The sequence below is a fragment of the Etheostoma spectabile genome, chromosome 14 (assembly GCF_008692095.1).
Source record: "Etheostoma spectabile isolate EspeVRDwgs_2016 chromosome 14, UIUC_Espe_1.0, whole genome shotgun sequence".
NCBI lineage: Eukaryota > Metazoa > Chordata > Actinopteri > Perciformes > Percidae > Etheostoma > Etheostoma spectabile.
Genome location: NC_045746.1, coordinates 6976904 through 6993801, shown reverse-complemented (window position 1 = coordinate 6993801; position 16898 = coordinate 6976904). Strand labels below are relative to the sequence as shown.

At 38.5% G+C, this 16898-nt stretch overlaps 1 protein-coding gene across 5 annotated transcripts in view; it reads right to left on the bottom strand.

Annotated features, from left to right (window-relative positions):
• Window positions 1-5360: 5360 nt before the first annotated feature.
• The window catches only part of arhgef2a (Rho guanine nucleotide exchange factor (GEF) 2a), a 31031-nt gene continuing 19493 nt past the window's right edge, over window positions 5361-16898 (bottom strand). For 2 of the 5 annotated variants that reach the window (XM_032536200.1, XM_032536201.1), the window contains exons 15-22: window positions 16206-16273; window positions 14737-14925; window positions 14450-14536; window positions 14174-14223; window positions 12091-12141; window positions 10592-10918; window positions 9781-9940; window positions 5361-8281 (exon numbers count right to left, since the gene is read on the bottom strand). In XM_032536200.1, the coding sequence (XP_032392091.1) occupies window positions 8253-8281; window positions 9781-9940; window positions 10592-10918; window positions 12091-12141; window positions 14174-14223; window positions 14450-14536; window positions 14737-14925; window positions 16206-16273 (961 nt within the window). In that variant the 3' untranslated portion in view covers window positions 5361-8252. Of the gene's footprint in view, window positions 8282-9780; window positions 9941-10591; window positions 10919-12090; window positions 12142-12250; window positions 12306-14173; window positions 14224-14449; window positions 14537-14736; window positions 14926-16205; window positions 16274-16898 lie in introns of those variants that run through there. The other 3 variants (XM_032536203.1, XM_032536202.1, XM_032536204.1) reach the window with 3 other exon arrangements.

Here is a 16898-nt window from a genome sequence, read left to right as displayed (position 1 = left end):
CATTGAACATATCACGCAAGGAAGAGTTGATATATATAAAAATGGGAAAGGTCCATTTAAGAGCTGTTCTGCACTTTTGATAATGTCACCTGATCAAGCACTAAAAAGAAAGACAATGTTTGTGTTTGCTGTGGGCAACGACATTAATGTACTAGCTGAGGCCTAGGAATGGTTCTGAATCTCAATGATTACAAGTATAAGCTTATCAATAAGAAAGCTCAAAGCACTCATGTAAAAAGTTGGACATATTAGAATCTGGTTTATATTTTTCTGATGAAAGGACGTTATTCTTTATTAAGTTGATCAGAACCACAATCAGAAAAAGGTTTATAGCCACAGTATGATACACTTAGGAGAAATTTGGTGATTCTTTGCATACATGACCAAACAAACATATTAAACAGTAATGTGAAATAAATAATAACTACAGAACCAAATATATACTAATCACGTGTTCCTGTTAAGACAATTGAACCAAACAGCACGAAAACAGTAAGATGAAAGAAAAGGGGAGTCCCGTTCCATTCAGTCCTTAGAGCCATTGCTCACCCAAACACATGTATTAGTGCAGATTTGGGTCCAGTTCTGAAGGATGTTCTGCTCAGTGTTTTTCAGCTTGCAATCACAGAAGGATGTAGTTGTTTGATGTACAGTATTTCACAGCAGAAGGCATTCTTCATCCTTCCTCTTCACTTTTTAGGATTGACCTTGAATGGTTAAGATTTCTTGTCACTGTACATTGCTTAAGACATCAAGGTTACAGGCTGTGTCTGAAAGAAATCTGCTTAAATTGATGACTTAAAGCCCACTTTTTTTTTACACAGCTCCTTTTAAGTTTGAAGAGTCTCTTGAGCGTTTATTGATTTAAAACGTCTTGGTGATGGTGGGTGAATGGTTGTGAGATAGAACAAACACAATACAAACTGACACCGGGGAGGAATGCCTGTCCTGTAACTCTATTCCATCACCTGGCCTATAATGCCTATAATTGGATTTCTCCTGGGGATGGACAGGGTACCGGAGCAATGGGGTGAGTATGTCAGTTATCCCCCTCTCTAGGCCCCAGTTGGTTATTAATAAACATCTTTTGGCTGACATTGTCCAGAGGATTAGAATAAGAGACTTGCTGGGCACACAAATAGGCCGACGTGAACGCAGAGAAAAAGGAACAGAATTACTCGTGAAGTTTGATAGCGTGTTTGTGAATGACTGCAACACACATTTATTTGTCATCGAACTAACACGCCGATGGAAAGGTCGCGATCAGTTTCTCCTCCTTGTCTGTAGGTTAGTATGTTGGACACTGACCTTTTCCATTACAGGGAGTGGTCAGTGAGTCGAGTCGAGCATTAACTCTATGTGTCAATCCGGGAGTTGGTTTACTTTCATTGTTCGAAAGTTCAATTAGAAACAGTCTTCACAGACGGAGTAATTCAGAATAATGTTTTAACAACTATGGAGATAGTTGCTTTTGCGCTCCAATCAGAAAATCTGCATTGTTTCACAGTCTGCAGTGTTTGGAGATTTTCCTTCATGACATATTTCAATTAAAGAGATATACAGTAAACATATAAGAAGAAAAAAACAATTTTTGTTCTTCTTGACTACCCAATTGTAATACCCAAAATAAGATTGGTTCCACACAATGCTCTTTGGCAAGTACAAATCTCTACTTTCATTCATTTTTGGGGTGTCAATTTTACAACATTTAAAAAAATTGAAGTGGTTGACAAGTTGACATATTCCAGCCTGTGATTATCCATCAACATACTTTCCTTTAATTTCCTAAATAATTCCTAATTTCTGCTTTTCTAACTCAAACATTAGGTTTAATTTCCTATAAATAAGATTTATTGACCATAAAATCCCAAAATAACAGTAAAACTAAAGTTATCAAATTGGTGTTACGTAGTGTTGAAAATGTCACAAAAAAGTCACAAACATTGAAAAAAAGCGGCAAAAATGTTGAAAAAAGAGACAAAAACGTAATAAAAAGTTGAAAACATTGATACAAAGCATCAACAAAAGTGTTGATGTTTTTAAAAGTTTAATATTCATGTTATTCTTTATGTTTAATGTTTCATTCAGTCAAATCAGTACAAAATCAAATGAAATAAATAATTTTTTTAAAGGGACAGTTCACCCCCAAATCCCAAATACACAGTCTGGATGGTTTTGGTGCGAGTTGCTCAGTGTTGGACATGTCTGCCTTCTCTCTAATCAAATGTAAGTTGATGGCCCTCAGTTTGTGGTGCTCACAGCGACAAAAACCACATTTGAAAAACTCAAAATCAGTGTCTCTTTCCAGAAACCATGAGTCAGTTACTCATGATAACCCACAGAGCTGGTTCTGAGCTGTTTCATTTAGAAATGACTTTCTCATGATCTCTGGAAGGAGACATCGCCGATGTTCTCTACACCCTTCTTCTTTCACTACCCGGGTCCTCTCTCTTTTCTTTGGCTGTCAATAACTAAGTTTACGTGCACGTTTTATACTGGTTTTTGCCCTCAATTAAAAAAAGACAATAATCTGTAAACTGTCACAAACTTCTGAACAGAATATGGTGTTTATATGAACTGTAGCAAATTCAGAATATTGTCATAATTGGAATAAGAGTGGAATATTAGTGTGCCTGTAAAAACACTCAGTGATCCAGATGACTAGGATCTGGATCTTTGCCTGTGGGGGTCTAGCCTCCCCTCACTATGAATGCTGTTCTGGACCTTTGGGTCGTGTGTCCAGGTCTTTGTTAAAGAGAGGTCTTCCTTCCTGGAAGTACCTGGACAGTTTACCCCACCCATGTTTTTTAATTTAAGTTTACACTCTGTTGGCATAATAAAGTAATTCTGATTGTCAATCCATCCGCATATATACAGTCTGTTACACATGGACACACAACCATTTATCACAGACAATCTGGAGTCTCCAGTGAACCAGACATGCAGGTCTTTGGGCTGCGGGAGGAAAGCCATGCTGACAGTGAGGCCACCATGCTGCTCTGATGGTTGTGTATTAAAATATTGTACATTTGTGCACATTGATTGGAAAGAGTGGCTGTGAGGTGCATAGCCACATATATGCATGTGTCAATCATTTCTAAATGCAGTCCATTAACATAAATGCATCAATGGCATAGTTATCAGTCATTCATTCATCCATTCATTCATTCATTCATTCATTCATCCATTGACCTCTTTCACTTGACTTTAACTAGGAAATACAATTTTCACACCAACAAAAATAAGTTTGGTATTACATTTTTTATTATTTAATGTAATGATACATTATATATGTACAGACTGTCACATATATACAGTCTGTCACATATATGCAGACTGTCACACACAGTATATAGTCTGTCACGTATATACAGTCTGTCACATATATACAGTCTGTCACATATATACAGACTGTTACATATATACAGACTGTCACATATTTACAGTCTGTCACATATATACAGACTGTTACAAATATACAGACTGTCACATATATACAGTCTGTCACATATATACAGTCTGTCACATATATACAGACTGTTACATAAATACAGACTGTTACATATATACAGACTGTCACATATATACAGTCTGTCACATACATGGTCTGTCACATATATACAGTCTGTCACATATATACAGACTGTCACACACAGTATATAGTCTGTCATATATATACAGTCTGTCACATATATACAGACTGTCACACACAGTATATAGTCTGTCACATATATACAGTCTGTCACATATATACAGACTGTCACACACAGTATATAGTCTGTCATGTATATACAGTCTGTCACATATATACAGTCTGTAACATATATACAGACTGTTACATATATACAGACTGTCACATATATACAGTCTGTCACATATATACAGTCTGTCACATATATATACGACTGTCATATATACGTCTGTCACATTAACAGTCTGTCACATATACAGACTGTTACATATATACAGACTGTCACATATATACAGACTGTCACATATACAATCTGTCACATATTACAGTCGTCACACACAGTATATAGTCTGTCACGTATATACAGTCTGTCACATATATACAGTATGTCACGTATAACAGTCTGTCACTATATACAGTCTTCAACATATACAGACTGTCACACACAGTATATAGTCTGTCACATATATACTTCTGTCACATATATACAGACTGTCCACACAAAGTTATATAGTCTGTCACATATACATCTGCACATATATCAGACGGTACACATATACAACTGTCACATATACATCCTGTCACATATATAGTCTGTCACATATATACACTGTCACCACAGTATATATTGTCCATATATACAGTCTGTCACTATATACAGACTGTCCACCACAGTATATAGTCTGTCATGTTATACAGTCTGTCACATATATCAGTCTGTCACTATACAGACTGTTCATATACGACTGTCACATATATACAGTCTGTCACATATACAGTCTGTCACATATACAGACTGTTACATAAATACAGACTGTTCACATATATACAGACTGTCACATATATACAGTCTGTCACATACCTGGTCTGTCACATATAGACAGTCTGTCACATACATGGTCTGTCACATATAGACAGTCTGTCACATGTAGACAGTCTATCACATATTAACAATCTCTCACATACATAGTCTCTCACATATAGACAATCTGTCACATACATGGTCTGTCACATATAGACAGTCTGTCACATATAGACAGTCTATCACATAAATACAGTATGTTACATATATGCACTCTGTCACATGCAGTCTGTCACATACATACACACAACCATTGATCACGGACAATCTGGAGTCTCCAATGAACCAAACAAGCCACAGTCCTAACCACTTCACCTCTATGCTGCTCTGATGGTTGTGTATTAAAATATTATAAATTTGTGCACATCAATTAGACAGAGTGGCTGGGAGGTGCATAGCCACATATTTGCATGTTTCAGTCATTTAACATAACTGTATCATTGGCATAGTCATTCATTCATTCATCCTTTTATTTATTAATTAATTCATCCATTGGCCTCTTTCACTTGTCTTCAACTAGGAAATACTTACTTTGAATTTTCACACCAACACAAATAAGTTTTGTATTACATTTTTTATTAATTAATGTAGTAATACAATTCACATGAATGACACAAAGGTGTTTTTAAAAATAGGTTGAGTCCCTGTTTATGTTCGGCCTTACGCTGCACTGACAAACACAGCTTCTGCTGAATATATAATACCTTATACATCTCATAACTATGTTGCCTTTGAACAATGTTTGCCATTAAAGTTTTTACTAAGCTTGCAATTTTAGGCAGAGATACACGTATGTCAATATGTCACTGAGATTGTAGCCTGAAATATGTTTAGCAGAAAAGAATACATACAGTTACAACACTCTATTATGAGGATAACTGTTGAAAGTTCACATTCATGCTATATCCTGAAGATAATATGACATTCATTTGACAGAGTGTATGTTTGTTCCAACCTTCTTGGCGGTACAGACTGCCATCAGCCAGTCCTAGCATATCATAAAAAGAGTTAAATATAATAAAAACACAATTAAGCTCAAAGCTTGTTTCTATTAAAGAAGTAAGAAAAAGGAGAGGGTAGGTTTGAAAACATGCAAAACAACCAAACAGACTACTGATTCTTTACCAAAACTTTAAAGTCCCTATACAGTGCTTAGGATTTCCCAGAACTCTGTTCAGGATGTATTTCGGCGACACTGCCCTCTCCTGAAAACCACCCACATAAAGTAAGCCCTTTTTTCAAGCAGCAATTACAACTCAGTTAACGTTTTTAGTGACAGCGCCCTCCAGTTGCTGTAGTAGTTATGACGTAGCATAGCAAGAAGAAAGGCGAGGAAGTAGATGAGTCCTGGTTAGGAGGCAGGTTGGGGACAGCAATTACGAATCCTACTATGGCCAAGATCTGCCCTTCAATATCACTCAATTGGTTGGGGTTAGGCATTGACAGCTCGAGTGGTTAAGGTTAGGATAGGCTGATTGGACAGGGGACAGGATCTGTACATGTAGGCATGGACATCTGGCCAATAGTAGTGTGTGAATTCTATTGAAGGGCAGGTCTTGGCGTGTCCATAGTAGGATTCGTAAATTTGCGTTGGGGACCCAGGAGAGTTGGTTTTACCCACAGTGATGGAGGAATCCAGACCTCAGCCATGCTTTTATTCTTAAGTGTAAAATATTTCAAGACAAAGAACTTAGGAATCGTTTTAGACTTCTGACTGACACAGCCAATGTTACGTATTATTAGGAGGATAAGCATCGTAGGAGCAGGATTTATTGCAGTATATTGTGCTTGGTATGCATGTTTCTAGTATTGTAGTACAGTTTGTTTTATTAAATAGATTTTTATAGAATAGAAACTTATTTTTTGTTTTGTTTTTGTTTTTATAAATATTAAAGAGGAGCAGTGTGGCTTAAAGTGCTGCTTCATGCTGTGCAACGCCTGTTTACAGTAAAGGACTACACTACTACTTTGTATGTTAAACGGGATTGAATGACACCAATGTTTAAACTACAAAGGTGCAAATCCTATTTTTAAAATTTAATTTCTGTATTATTATTATTATTATTATAGTATTGTTATTTTTACAATAAATAAATTAACATTCCCTGATATTTTGGGAGGAAACAATCACCCTGACTTGTTTTACATTCATTTAATTTCAGTTATTTTTTAACATAAAAATGAGAAGGAAAAAAAAAGTGTGATCTTACCGTTAGTCCTAATAATAATTTTGTCAAATCTTAAGATTAACTGTAATAGAGTTCAATATTAGCTTATCCATCAGTCATCCAAACCCTTGATGGAATGAAATCATCAATCCAAAGCCTGACACAGAAATAAAACAGCTTACTGTTAAAGGTTATCTACTTAGAAGCAAAGCAGCCAATAAATATTAAGACCGGCAGAAAAGATAGGCATGCACATTGGAGTCAATCACTTCATATCAGAATCAACTATAGCCATGGGCAGAAAGGTTCTAACTGAGCAGATGTCAGGTGGTTTGGTACTTTTCTCTGGCTATACTAGCCTGAGAAGAATGATGGGTAGACTACATTTGCTACTTACCCTCAGAAGAAAGCATTTTGCGCCAAGTCACACTCTCACTCACCCTGTTCCCAATACCAAGGTCAGGGTCAGGGGTTAGGGTGTTTGTGTCTACTTAATCCTTCATTTCAGTATTTAAGTAATGTTTCAGTTTATTGGATACATTATCATTTGATGTGTATAAAGGACAAAGGCCTGTGTAGTTGGTTTATGGGTTGATTGTGTTTAGTTCTGGTTCTGTCTGTGGGGCTGGAGAATAGGTGAAATAGTTCTATAGTTAGTGGATGTTATATATAATATAATAATATCTGGGTGCTTTTTGTTAGGTGCCAAAATGTTAATGTTGCTCTTGCGGTCTTTGAGAAGTTTTATGAAGCTTAAAAGAAGGTTATTGTATAACAATGACTGCCTTTTCTATACAACCGCACTGCACAGATCTCCAGACAGCTGGGGATATGAGATCAGGCAGCAGAGGAACAAAAACAGCCACACATCCCCAACATTCTGATTATAACATCCAAAACACAACTCACTCTCAGTGCTTTCTGTAACATGAGAAATACTTTGAATGAGTACATAGTTTCGCTCGCGGTTGAGTATGCCTAATGTGGCCCTGGACACATTCTAGTTCTCACTGGTGTAAGAACACACGTGGCCTAGAGTCTGAGTGACGGGATCTCAATGCGTCTTGAAAGCGTCCTGGGTGCATTCCCAACTTAAATCTGTCCACGGGCACGAGTCAAAAAGGGAGAAAGCAGCGTTAGAGTGAGTTGTAATAACTTACGGAAACATTGTGTACAGTAGTCCACCTTTGTCCTTCTCTGCCCCTCTGGCTCTTAAACTGTGGCACTCTGTGTATGTGTGTGAATCTGGGTGCAAGGTGGCAGTGGAAATGTGAAATGGAGTTTCATTGATTTGAGCATTCTCTTAATTAGCAAGCGGAATGGATTTCATAAGGATGCCTAGAATCATAGTGTGTGTGGAAAGATTGATGCTCTTGATGCATTATTGACGAAAAAGTGTGTGTGTTTGTGTGTGTGTGTGTGTGTGTGTGTGTGTGTGTGTGTGTGTGTGGTGGTGGTGGGGGGGGGTGAGACCCTCATAAAACGCCCATGGCTATGGCTATAGGCTGAGTAATGTGAAACGTGCCGAGGATCAGATCTCTTCTGGAATATCTTGAAGATCTGAAAAAGAGAGAACGAGACATAATTCAGCTTACAGTTCCCCTTAAAGTATAAGAAAATGACATTTCAGTGGTGTCTTCATTCTTTAACCCCACACATTCAAGTTAATTCAATTAAATTTTATTTATAGTATAAAATCATAACTAGTTATCTCAAGACACTCTACAGATAGAGTAGGTCTAGAACACACTCTATAATTTACAAGGACCCAACAATTCCAGTAATTCCCCCAAAAACAAGCAGTGCAACAGTGGTGAGGAAAAACCTCCTTTTAGGTAGAAACCTGGGACAGACCCCGGCTCTTGGTGGGCGGTGTCTGATGGTGCCCGTTAGGGGTGTGATGAACAGTGGCAATAGTCACAATAAAGATAATGGAACAGTGACTAATAATAGTAGTTCATGGCGTAGCAGGGCGTTACAGGACGTTTTTTAGTTGTGTGAATGGCATTTAGTGATCTTTAGTAAGATTAAGGTTCTTGTGATTCATATGGTCTTGAGTTTTTGGGCGAGACTAAAGTTATCTGCATGTCCTGTTGATGTGAACTGATGTGAGTTAGAGTAGATCCAGTCTCAAACACCACTGGAGCATTAAAAATGTAAAAAAGCCCTTTTAAAGTACATTTGGAACAGGAAAAAATGTGTGATTAATGGGATTAATCATGATTAAAAATGTTAATTGATTAACAGCCCTAATGTACAGTGCACCCCAGTCTCGCTTTGCCAGAGCACCCACACACTGTAGAGCGGAGGAAGGTCTGGCTAGTCCATGCACCATCCGGGATGGGAGGGAAAACGTGCTCTGGTTGGTTGGCTTTTCTTTACACCAATTACAGTCGTCATGGGCGGCGTTTAGCAGACGGAGCAGCCATAAAATAGTCGTGCGAGAGAAAACTCAGATTGGACAGACAGTCTAGCTAGCTGTCTGGATTTACCCTGCAGAGATCTGAGGAGCAGGTAACCATAGTCCTCAGAAATCCACCAGAGTTTAGAACGCCAACACAAAGACAGAGCAAGGTAACGGACATGCATGCATCTGGAAATTCCTGCGGCACCAAAGCAATCCCGGAATGTCAAGGATATAAACTAAGTCCACCCTTACCCCTAACCCTAACACACACACCCAAACCCTGGTCTTCTGAGTGAAAGTCCAGGTTGTTTATTTATATTTGATAATCAGTCGCACAGGCTGCAAATGTCTATCTGCTATTAGAAGGTTGTATTGATGGTTTTTGTGACGCATATACTGTACATTGACATGCAATTTATTTTGAATTACTTTATTTCATGAGTTCTCTCAATGAATCAGTGTGGAGTTTTATGTATACGTTACTCAGAGTATATTTTAAGTAACCAACTTTTCACTTTTATTCAAGGACAAATTTCTGTGGGAAGATAACTTCTACGCAAGAAGAAATAGTATTATTTTCATCCTTAAAAAACACCACGATTCCAAAATATGGCATGGAACATTCACAGTCATTGTACATTATGTCTCGGACCTTTGGAGCTTTCAGATGCCGTCCCATCATCATCTGACGTCATGTCCACCTCCAAATCACTGCCGTCCTGAAGGCCATCTGATCGGTGAGCTGGTTGCTGGCTGGACCACAGGGTGTCAGCTCTGGGTGAGTCCTCCTTTCCTGGCTGCAGAGATGCAGGCTACAACCGCAAAAAAAAGAGAACTGTAAATACCCAGTGAACACGATTAGCCATCTGGCCATTTACACATCGAAACCTGTTTACTCCTCATGGTTGTACAAGGTGTTAATTTTGATTTATACTGTTTATTGATCCCATCAAATTCTGGATCCGGCCTAAGCATTAACCCCCAACCATTGCCATAGTTACGCATTACAAACAGGTTGACAGGACTGCTTAGGGATGTGATAGATCAAACCCTGGCTGTGGAATTTACAGACTGTAATTGGTACACTGCGGTTTCAAGGCAGAAATGCTGAGCCATGGTGTTAACTACTCATGATATGTCTTGAAATAAACAAAACAAAACACCATATAGACATGCTAATAATTACAATTTTTTTTTTACAATTTTTATTGGAGGGGTCTTTAAAACACATCTATTCTACTTATTCTTTATAGTATGTTTTCGTGTTGTTTTTTCATTCTATCCGTGCTACATTTAGATTCATTACTTTTGCAGTACTTGCATGTTTATTGTTATGCACCAAAACATCAAGGAATTTTGTTTTGGACATGAAATCTCACTTGACAATAAACCCTATTCTAATCTAAGCCCTTGATCTTTTGTTTTAAAATATTTCTCTTGTGAGTTCCCTAACTTGCCCTTACTTGAGAATCCTGCTCCACTTGCTGCTGGGAGCCAGGTGTGTTCCCGCTGCAGACCTTCATGTTTCGGACATGCTTTTCTAGCTTTGCCCGGGCTCTCTCACTGTCCTTGAACCTGCTCTCGGCATCCCGCAGCCTCAGCAGCTCCTCCTGCAACAGGCTGTGTTGTCTCTGCAAAAGAGCCAGTTCCCCAATGGTGGACCCTGGATTGGCCTCCCGATTTCCACCATCTTTCCAGAAAGGACGCCATACTCCTCCTGCAGCTGGTGCCACGGTATCCTGGGGCTGCAGTAGCAGCTCCAAAATGGAGTCTTGTTTGATGACAGCACCCTGCAGGATATGATAGAGAATCCAGTTTAAAAAAATTGCACAGGCTGAAATAGGATATGCAGGTTGAAACATAGGTGTACCTGTTGGAAAGTGACATTAAATTCTCTTACTCAGTAGGGCGAACTATTATACACACAAGCCATTATCTACTAACTAAACATGATTAACCAAGACCAAACTCAGGGTTATCCAAGGGTTGTTGGGGGTGCCACTAGCTCAGTCAGTAGGGACTTGACTTGGGAACCCCTGGCCTCTCATGGGCCCCTCTCACTCTAACATCTCAGTGCATGTAAAGGTCCTGGGCATGTGTGTGTATGTTGGGCCTGTGTGTAAAACTAACCGAGTAAAAAATGTAATTCTCCTTCATCAATAAATTATGTTTTAATCACAATCTTCAAATTCTGGATTCCTTATAAAGTTCTTGTTCTGACGTACAGAGCCTTGCATGGCCAGGCACCTGTGTATGTCTCGTCATCATCATCATCATCATCATCATCATCATCATGTATCACCTGTACACTCAGGTCCTCTGAACAGGGATTACTGGTTGTCCCACAAACAACTAAAAACTAAAGGTGAGAGTACAGACTGCAAGACTTGCAGTTTGTATTTATAACTTGTTTTCCTTGTTTGAAAGGTGATCTAAACACTTGTAAAAGCGGAAAACTTGACAGGCTTGTGCAGCAGCTCAATGGAATTCCATTAGAGTGTGTTTTGCTCAGTCACATGACTAAAACTATGAATAATGACCTGTGGTCTCTGTTGATGCTTTTACAAAGCAGCTGAAGACTCACCGGTTTCTACTTGCTTCAGTCTCATGATGGTACATTTATTTTTTATTTTAAGAGTTTTATTTACATTGTTATTTTTTTTCATTCTGCTTGCCCATTTTATGGTTAATGGGACTTATTTTTCAAACATTTTGTATCATACAAAGCACTTTGTGACTTTGTCTGTAAAAGTTACATGAAATACAATAAATGATACGTGGATGTTTACTTCTAAAAAGACTAAATATTTGAGAGATACTTGAGGGTAGTTACACATAATATTGTCTCCAAACAACATGAATCATTCAATAGTTACATACTACACTGTGTGTAGCATAACATGTGGTTCACCATGTACTGTTGGGACTCTAGCTGGTTGAAGATGAAGCAAAACCTACTCACCTGAAGTGCATGGAGATAAACACTGAGATTCACCAGCCTCTGGTAGATCTTCTGTCAAGCATGCACACGCACACACACACACACCCACACACACACACACACACACACACACACACACACACACACACACACACACACACACACACACACACACACACACACACACACAGATTGTGAAACCTTTAACCACATACTGTGGGACTCCTCATGCTGAGCTTGTATCTCATGTTGTCTTGGGTCAAATTTGACCCGTTTTCAGTCAATTTATTTATTTTTGTCACAAAAAATGGGCCATCAAAATAAAAAACTTTGGAAAAAACACCAAAAACATAAAAAAAAGCACCTACAATGTTGAAACGATACTAATGTTGAAAGAAAGTGACAAATGTTTTTCTCTTTCCTCATGGTTGACAGGAAGACAACACAAGGGACAACAAGAAGGGAAACACATAGTCCACAATCAAAATAGAGGAGTGTTTGATGGTACAATGTAACTTTTGAACAAAATACAATAATTAGCTACTACTGTACTATTGTACATTGCTACATCAGTTACAGCAAACTGAATTTATATCACTCTGCTGTGTGATATTTGCTCTTTCATCCAGCACCATGATGCACTAACATTTCGGTATTGAGGTGGAGAGTCTTAAAGACAACTGGTAATTGGGATCCTATTGTATTCTGGGAATTCTATGTAAAATGTACTCTCATTTCCCTGGAAGAATGTGCATGTGTGCTTGTGTGTCTTTGTCTATCTTTGTTTGATGTTACCACACATCTGTCATTCTCTATCTTGTCTTATTAACGTTCAGCTGCAGCTCTTTTATGTATGTAAGTATGTGACCATGTACATGTACGAGCTGAGATACATCAAGATTATTGCCTAAATTGCGTACCAAATCGATTTATTTGGTGTTTTTATGGTTATTCAGCCCAAGGAAAAACATGTATCTGTCGTTGGGTGCAGATCTGGGGTTGATACGTGCATATCGTTGGTACATGAATTATTATGACTTCATACATAAAAAAGCATGCAAGTAGTAATGTATGTCACCAGCAATCAGTAATGCACAAGGATTAATAGAATCTCAGGAAAAAAACATTAATAAATGCATCAATTAAGGTATATGAATCATCATGATTTCTGATTTATTAATAAAGTTAATGTCTTCTTTATTGGTAAATCAGTAGTTAAAGTGGCCGGCTAAAGAAACTGAAGTAGTAGTAGTAGTAGTAGTAGTAGTAGTAGTAGCAGTAGTAGTAGTACTAGATGTGATCATGATTAATTAAACAATTAAACAAACAACACTTCTTCATTACCTCATCATGTTCGTGACCTTTCTAATAAAGTGCTCACCTGTTCCATCTTTAACTATGATAAATAAGATATGATTATGACCCCACAAAAATAAATAATTTGTCAAGACATTTCTGGTTTTCAGACACTTAAAAGTTAGTAAAAAAACAAAAAATCATAAATCCCACTAGGATGAGCATTCTTCTCAGGCATTACAGTTTAAGTGCCTCATGTTGTCATGAACAAAGCCACTATAAAATGTGCCAGTATACTGTATTTTGTATTTTACCAATCCAGTCCTTTGATTCTAAATACATGTATTTTGTACCACCTATCTTATTTATCAATGTTAAAGATGGAGCAGGTCAGCACTTTATTACAGTGGAAGGGGCAAAAACATGATGAGGTAAAGAAGAAGTAATGTTCAGTAACAATGATTACAACACTACAATTCTACACTGCTGGGACTAGTCTGTTTTTGGAAGAAGACATGAACATCATTAATAAATCAGAAGTCATGATGATTCAAATATCTTAACTGATGCATTAATTAATGTATGTAATGTATCAATGCATAAAGGATTTCAAGCCATCAAAATAGTTTTGATGGACTTGCATGCCAGTGGAAGAAAAATGCATGCATCACTTTTATAATTGCCACGTGGTCACTTTAAAACGATTTGAGATGAATAGTTGTTTTGTTTTGTTGTGTATGAAATGTGTCATGATATGTATCATTTTTAAATAATAACAAAGTATTTCTCCCCCCACCCCCAAGCTCACCTTTGCCGCAAAGAAATCCTGTGCTCCATTGAGCGACAGATCCTGATCACCTGAGCAGCAAGAGACAAGCACAGCAGTCACTCAGTATCACTACAGGTCCATGTCCACACACCTGACTGAGGGGACAGGGATTTATGTTTGAGGCTAGAAACGGCACTCTTTGGGCAATTATAATATGCCATCAGCTGTTTTCATTTTCTGAGTGCAAAGGTGTTATTTGGCTAATGATAATAAGATGAGTGTGTTGTGTAGAAGTGTTCTGTGTGTATGACGTACTGGTTTCTACCACCTCCATGTGGTTGTGCTGCCATGGGAGAGGGATGTCCACGCTGGAACCCAGCAGGAGCTCACTCAACCTGTCCACTGTGGACACAGACATGCAGCACCACACACACCACACACACGCACACACCACACACAAAACAACACACAACCACACACACCACACACCCCACACACACACACACCCCACACAGTTGAGTTGAGTTTAAGCTTATTTGCAAACTAACTAATGAAATACCTATTGACAAATCTTTCCAGCTGACATGAAGGTGATGTGTTACCCTCGGTCGTGGCGTCCAGCAGCAGTTTCTCAGCGCGCGGCGCTTGGGCGGTGTCTGCCCTGAACAGATAGCGAGTGATGGGAGGTTGCAGGCCCTCGTGACCACTCGTCATCTCTGCCAGCTCACAGAACAGAATCACCCTCTCCTGTAGGAGCTCCAGCATCTCCCGGTCCTTCTGCTGCAGCTCAGCTGTGTGGGGAGGTGGGGGGGGGGGGCATCCAACACATGACAACACATCCAAGTCTCACATCTAACACCAAACAACCATGTACTGCCACCTGACAACATACATACACACAATTAACACACACTGTGTACGTAACACACAGTCCTAATCACTGTAATAAAACTACTAATAACTATTAAAAAAAACACAAACACACACCTAACAAACACATTAGCAATAAAAATAACACACATAAATCCCCACATTTTCATGGTTTTAAACCTTCAGCAACACTTGTAGTATATAGAACAACATCATTTATAAAGCACCTTTAAAAACCTTTAAAAGAGTTTACAAAGTGCTTTGACAGCCAAAGCAAGGCATTATAAAATAGTTTTGGTTGAAGCCAGATCTCTAATGCCAATCCACAGATCTGCAGAGAGCTGCACATCACAATCCTTTCAAACCAAACAGGGAAACAGCTTGTTGTAAATTGACTTACAGATATAACAACTTTCAAACTAAAATATTTTTTCAATTTACATGATGAGCGTTAAAAGTGAACTGCTACTACCCGTCATTTGTGAAAAATGTTGTACTTTCACTGCGCTTACTTTTTTCTTTAAATGTCCAACTCATTGAGGGAATAAGGGTGCATTACTATACCTTTAAAGGGACTGTACTCGATATTCTGAACATTAATGGCATAGAACAGCAATCTGAGCTGATCTGAGTGGGTGGCTGAACTTTAATGCAATATCTACATTGTCCATTATCATTTTAAAACATTAACTGAGAAAACATTGGAGAAGCCTTTTGCAATTATGTAAGCACATGATGTAATCTGAAAACTGCTGCTCTGGTTAAAAAAACAATGCAACTGACCTTAGCTGGGATTCTGTCTATAATGGAGTGCAATGGAAATTAGTGTATGTATCTGTGTGTCCGTGTATGAGATGAACACACACTGTGAACACACACTCCCTTTGTGTGTTTGTTGGAATCCGAACATTCCTTTTTTTATGTTTTGATAGCTGTCTGACTGCGTGTGCATGTGAGTGCATGTGGCTGGGACAAAGCGTAGGTATTTAGAGGCGTGTGGTTCCTCCTCCAGCAGCTGTGTTTTTTCTTTAGTATTTCGAGTAGAGCACCTTTTGGCCTCGTCAAATGGTCAAAAAGGAAGCATGAAGAGTATTTTCACATGACTTCACAGAACAGAAAGAAAAAATCCCAATGACTCATATATACATGGTTAAATGAGTAAATGCTCCTTTTATTGTGTCAGTCATGTTTGTCTCCTGACCTTTGAGTCTCCTAAGATGAGCCTTGTGTTCAGTCTCTATGAGGGGGAACTCCTCTCTCGATGGGCACCTGAACACACAAAAACACACACCATACAAATCCTGATATCCTGTAATGGACATGGATGTTTATGTGTCAGTTTTTTCTTACATTTATATAAGTTATAACGTATCATTGTTAGAGGTGCAAAGATTTAAAGATACAAGAGGCAGCGATAGAGCAACACTGACGACAACCACAGATCTTTTCATGCTGAAAAGTCAAAGGGTCATCACAACTTGGGTTTCACTTCCATAGCTTTGATAATCACTTCTATTGGTAACAATTTTCATTTATTTTTTGAGGCACACAATATGGCACAACACTACAGATGGGAATATAGTGGCATATACAACATGACATACAATTGGCAGTAACATTTGACATATGTGGAAATTACTAAGGCTAAATGACAGCAATACACAGGGCTTTGTGCAAGTTATAGCGAGTTATATATATTGCTTCTTGCACAGCTTGCAATATCCTGTCTACAGTTACTACTGGCTGTCCCTCCGGGACTTCTCCACATAAGGAAAATTCCGAGACAGTTCGGAGCCTGTGCCTCGCCACAATACGGCACAAGAGGCATATGCTGACCATTCTTCCCTCTCTGTAGTCAGACCTTGTCTACTGGAAAACCCCTTTGTTGACTGAG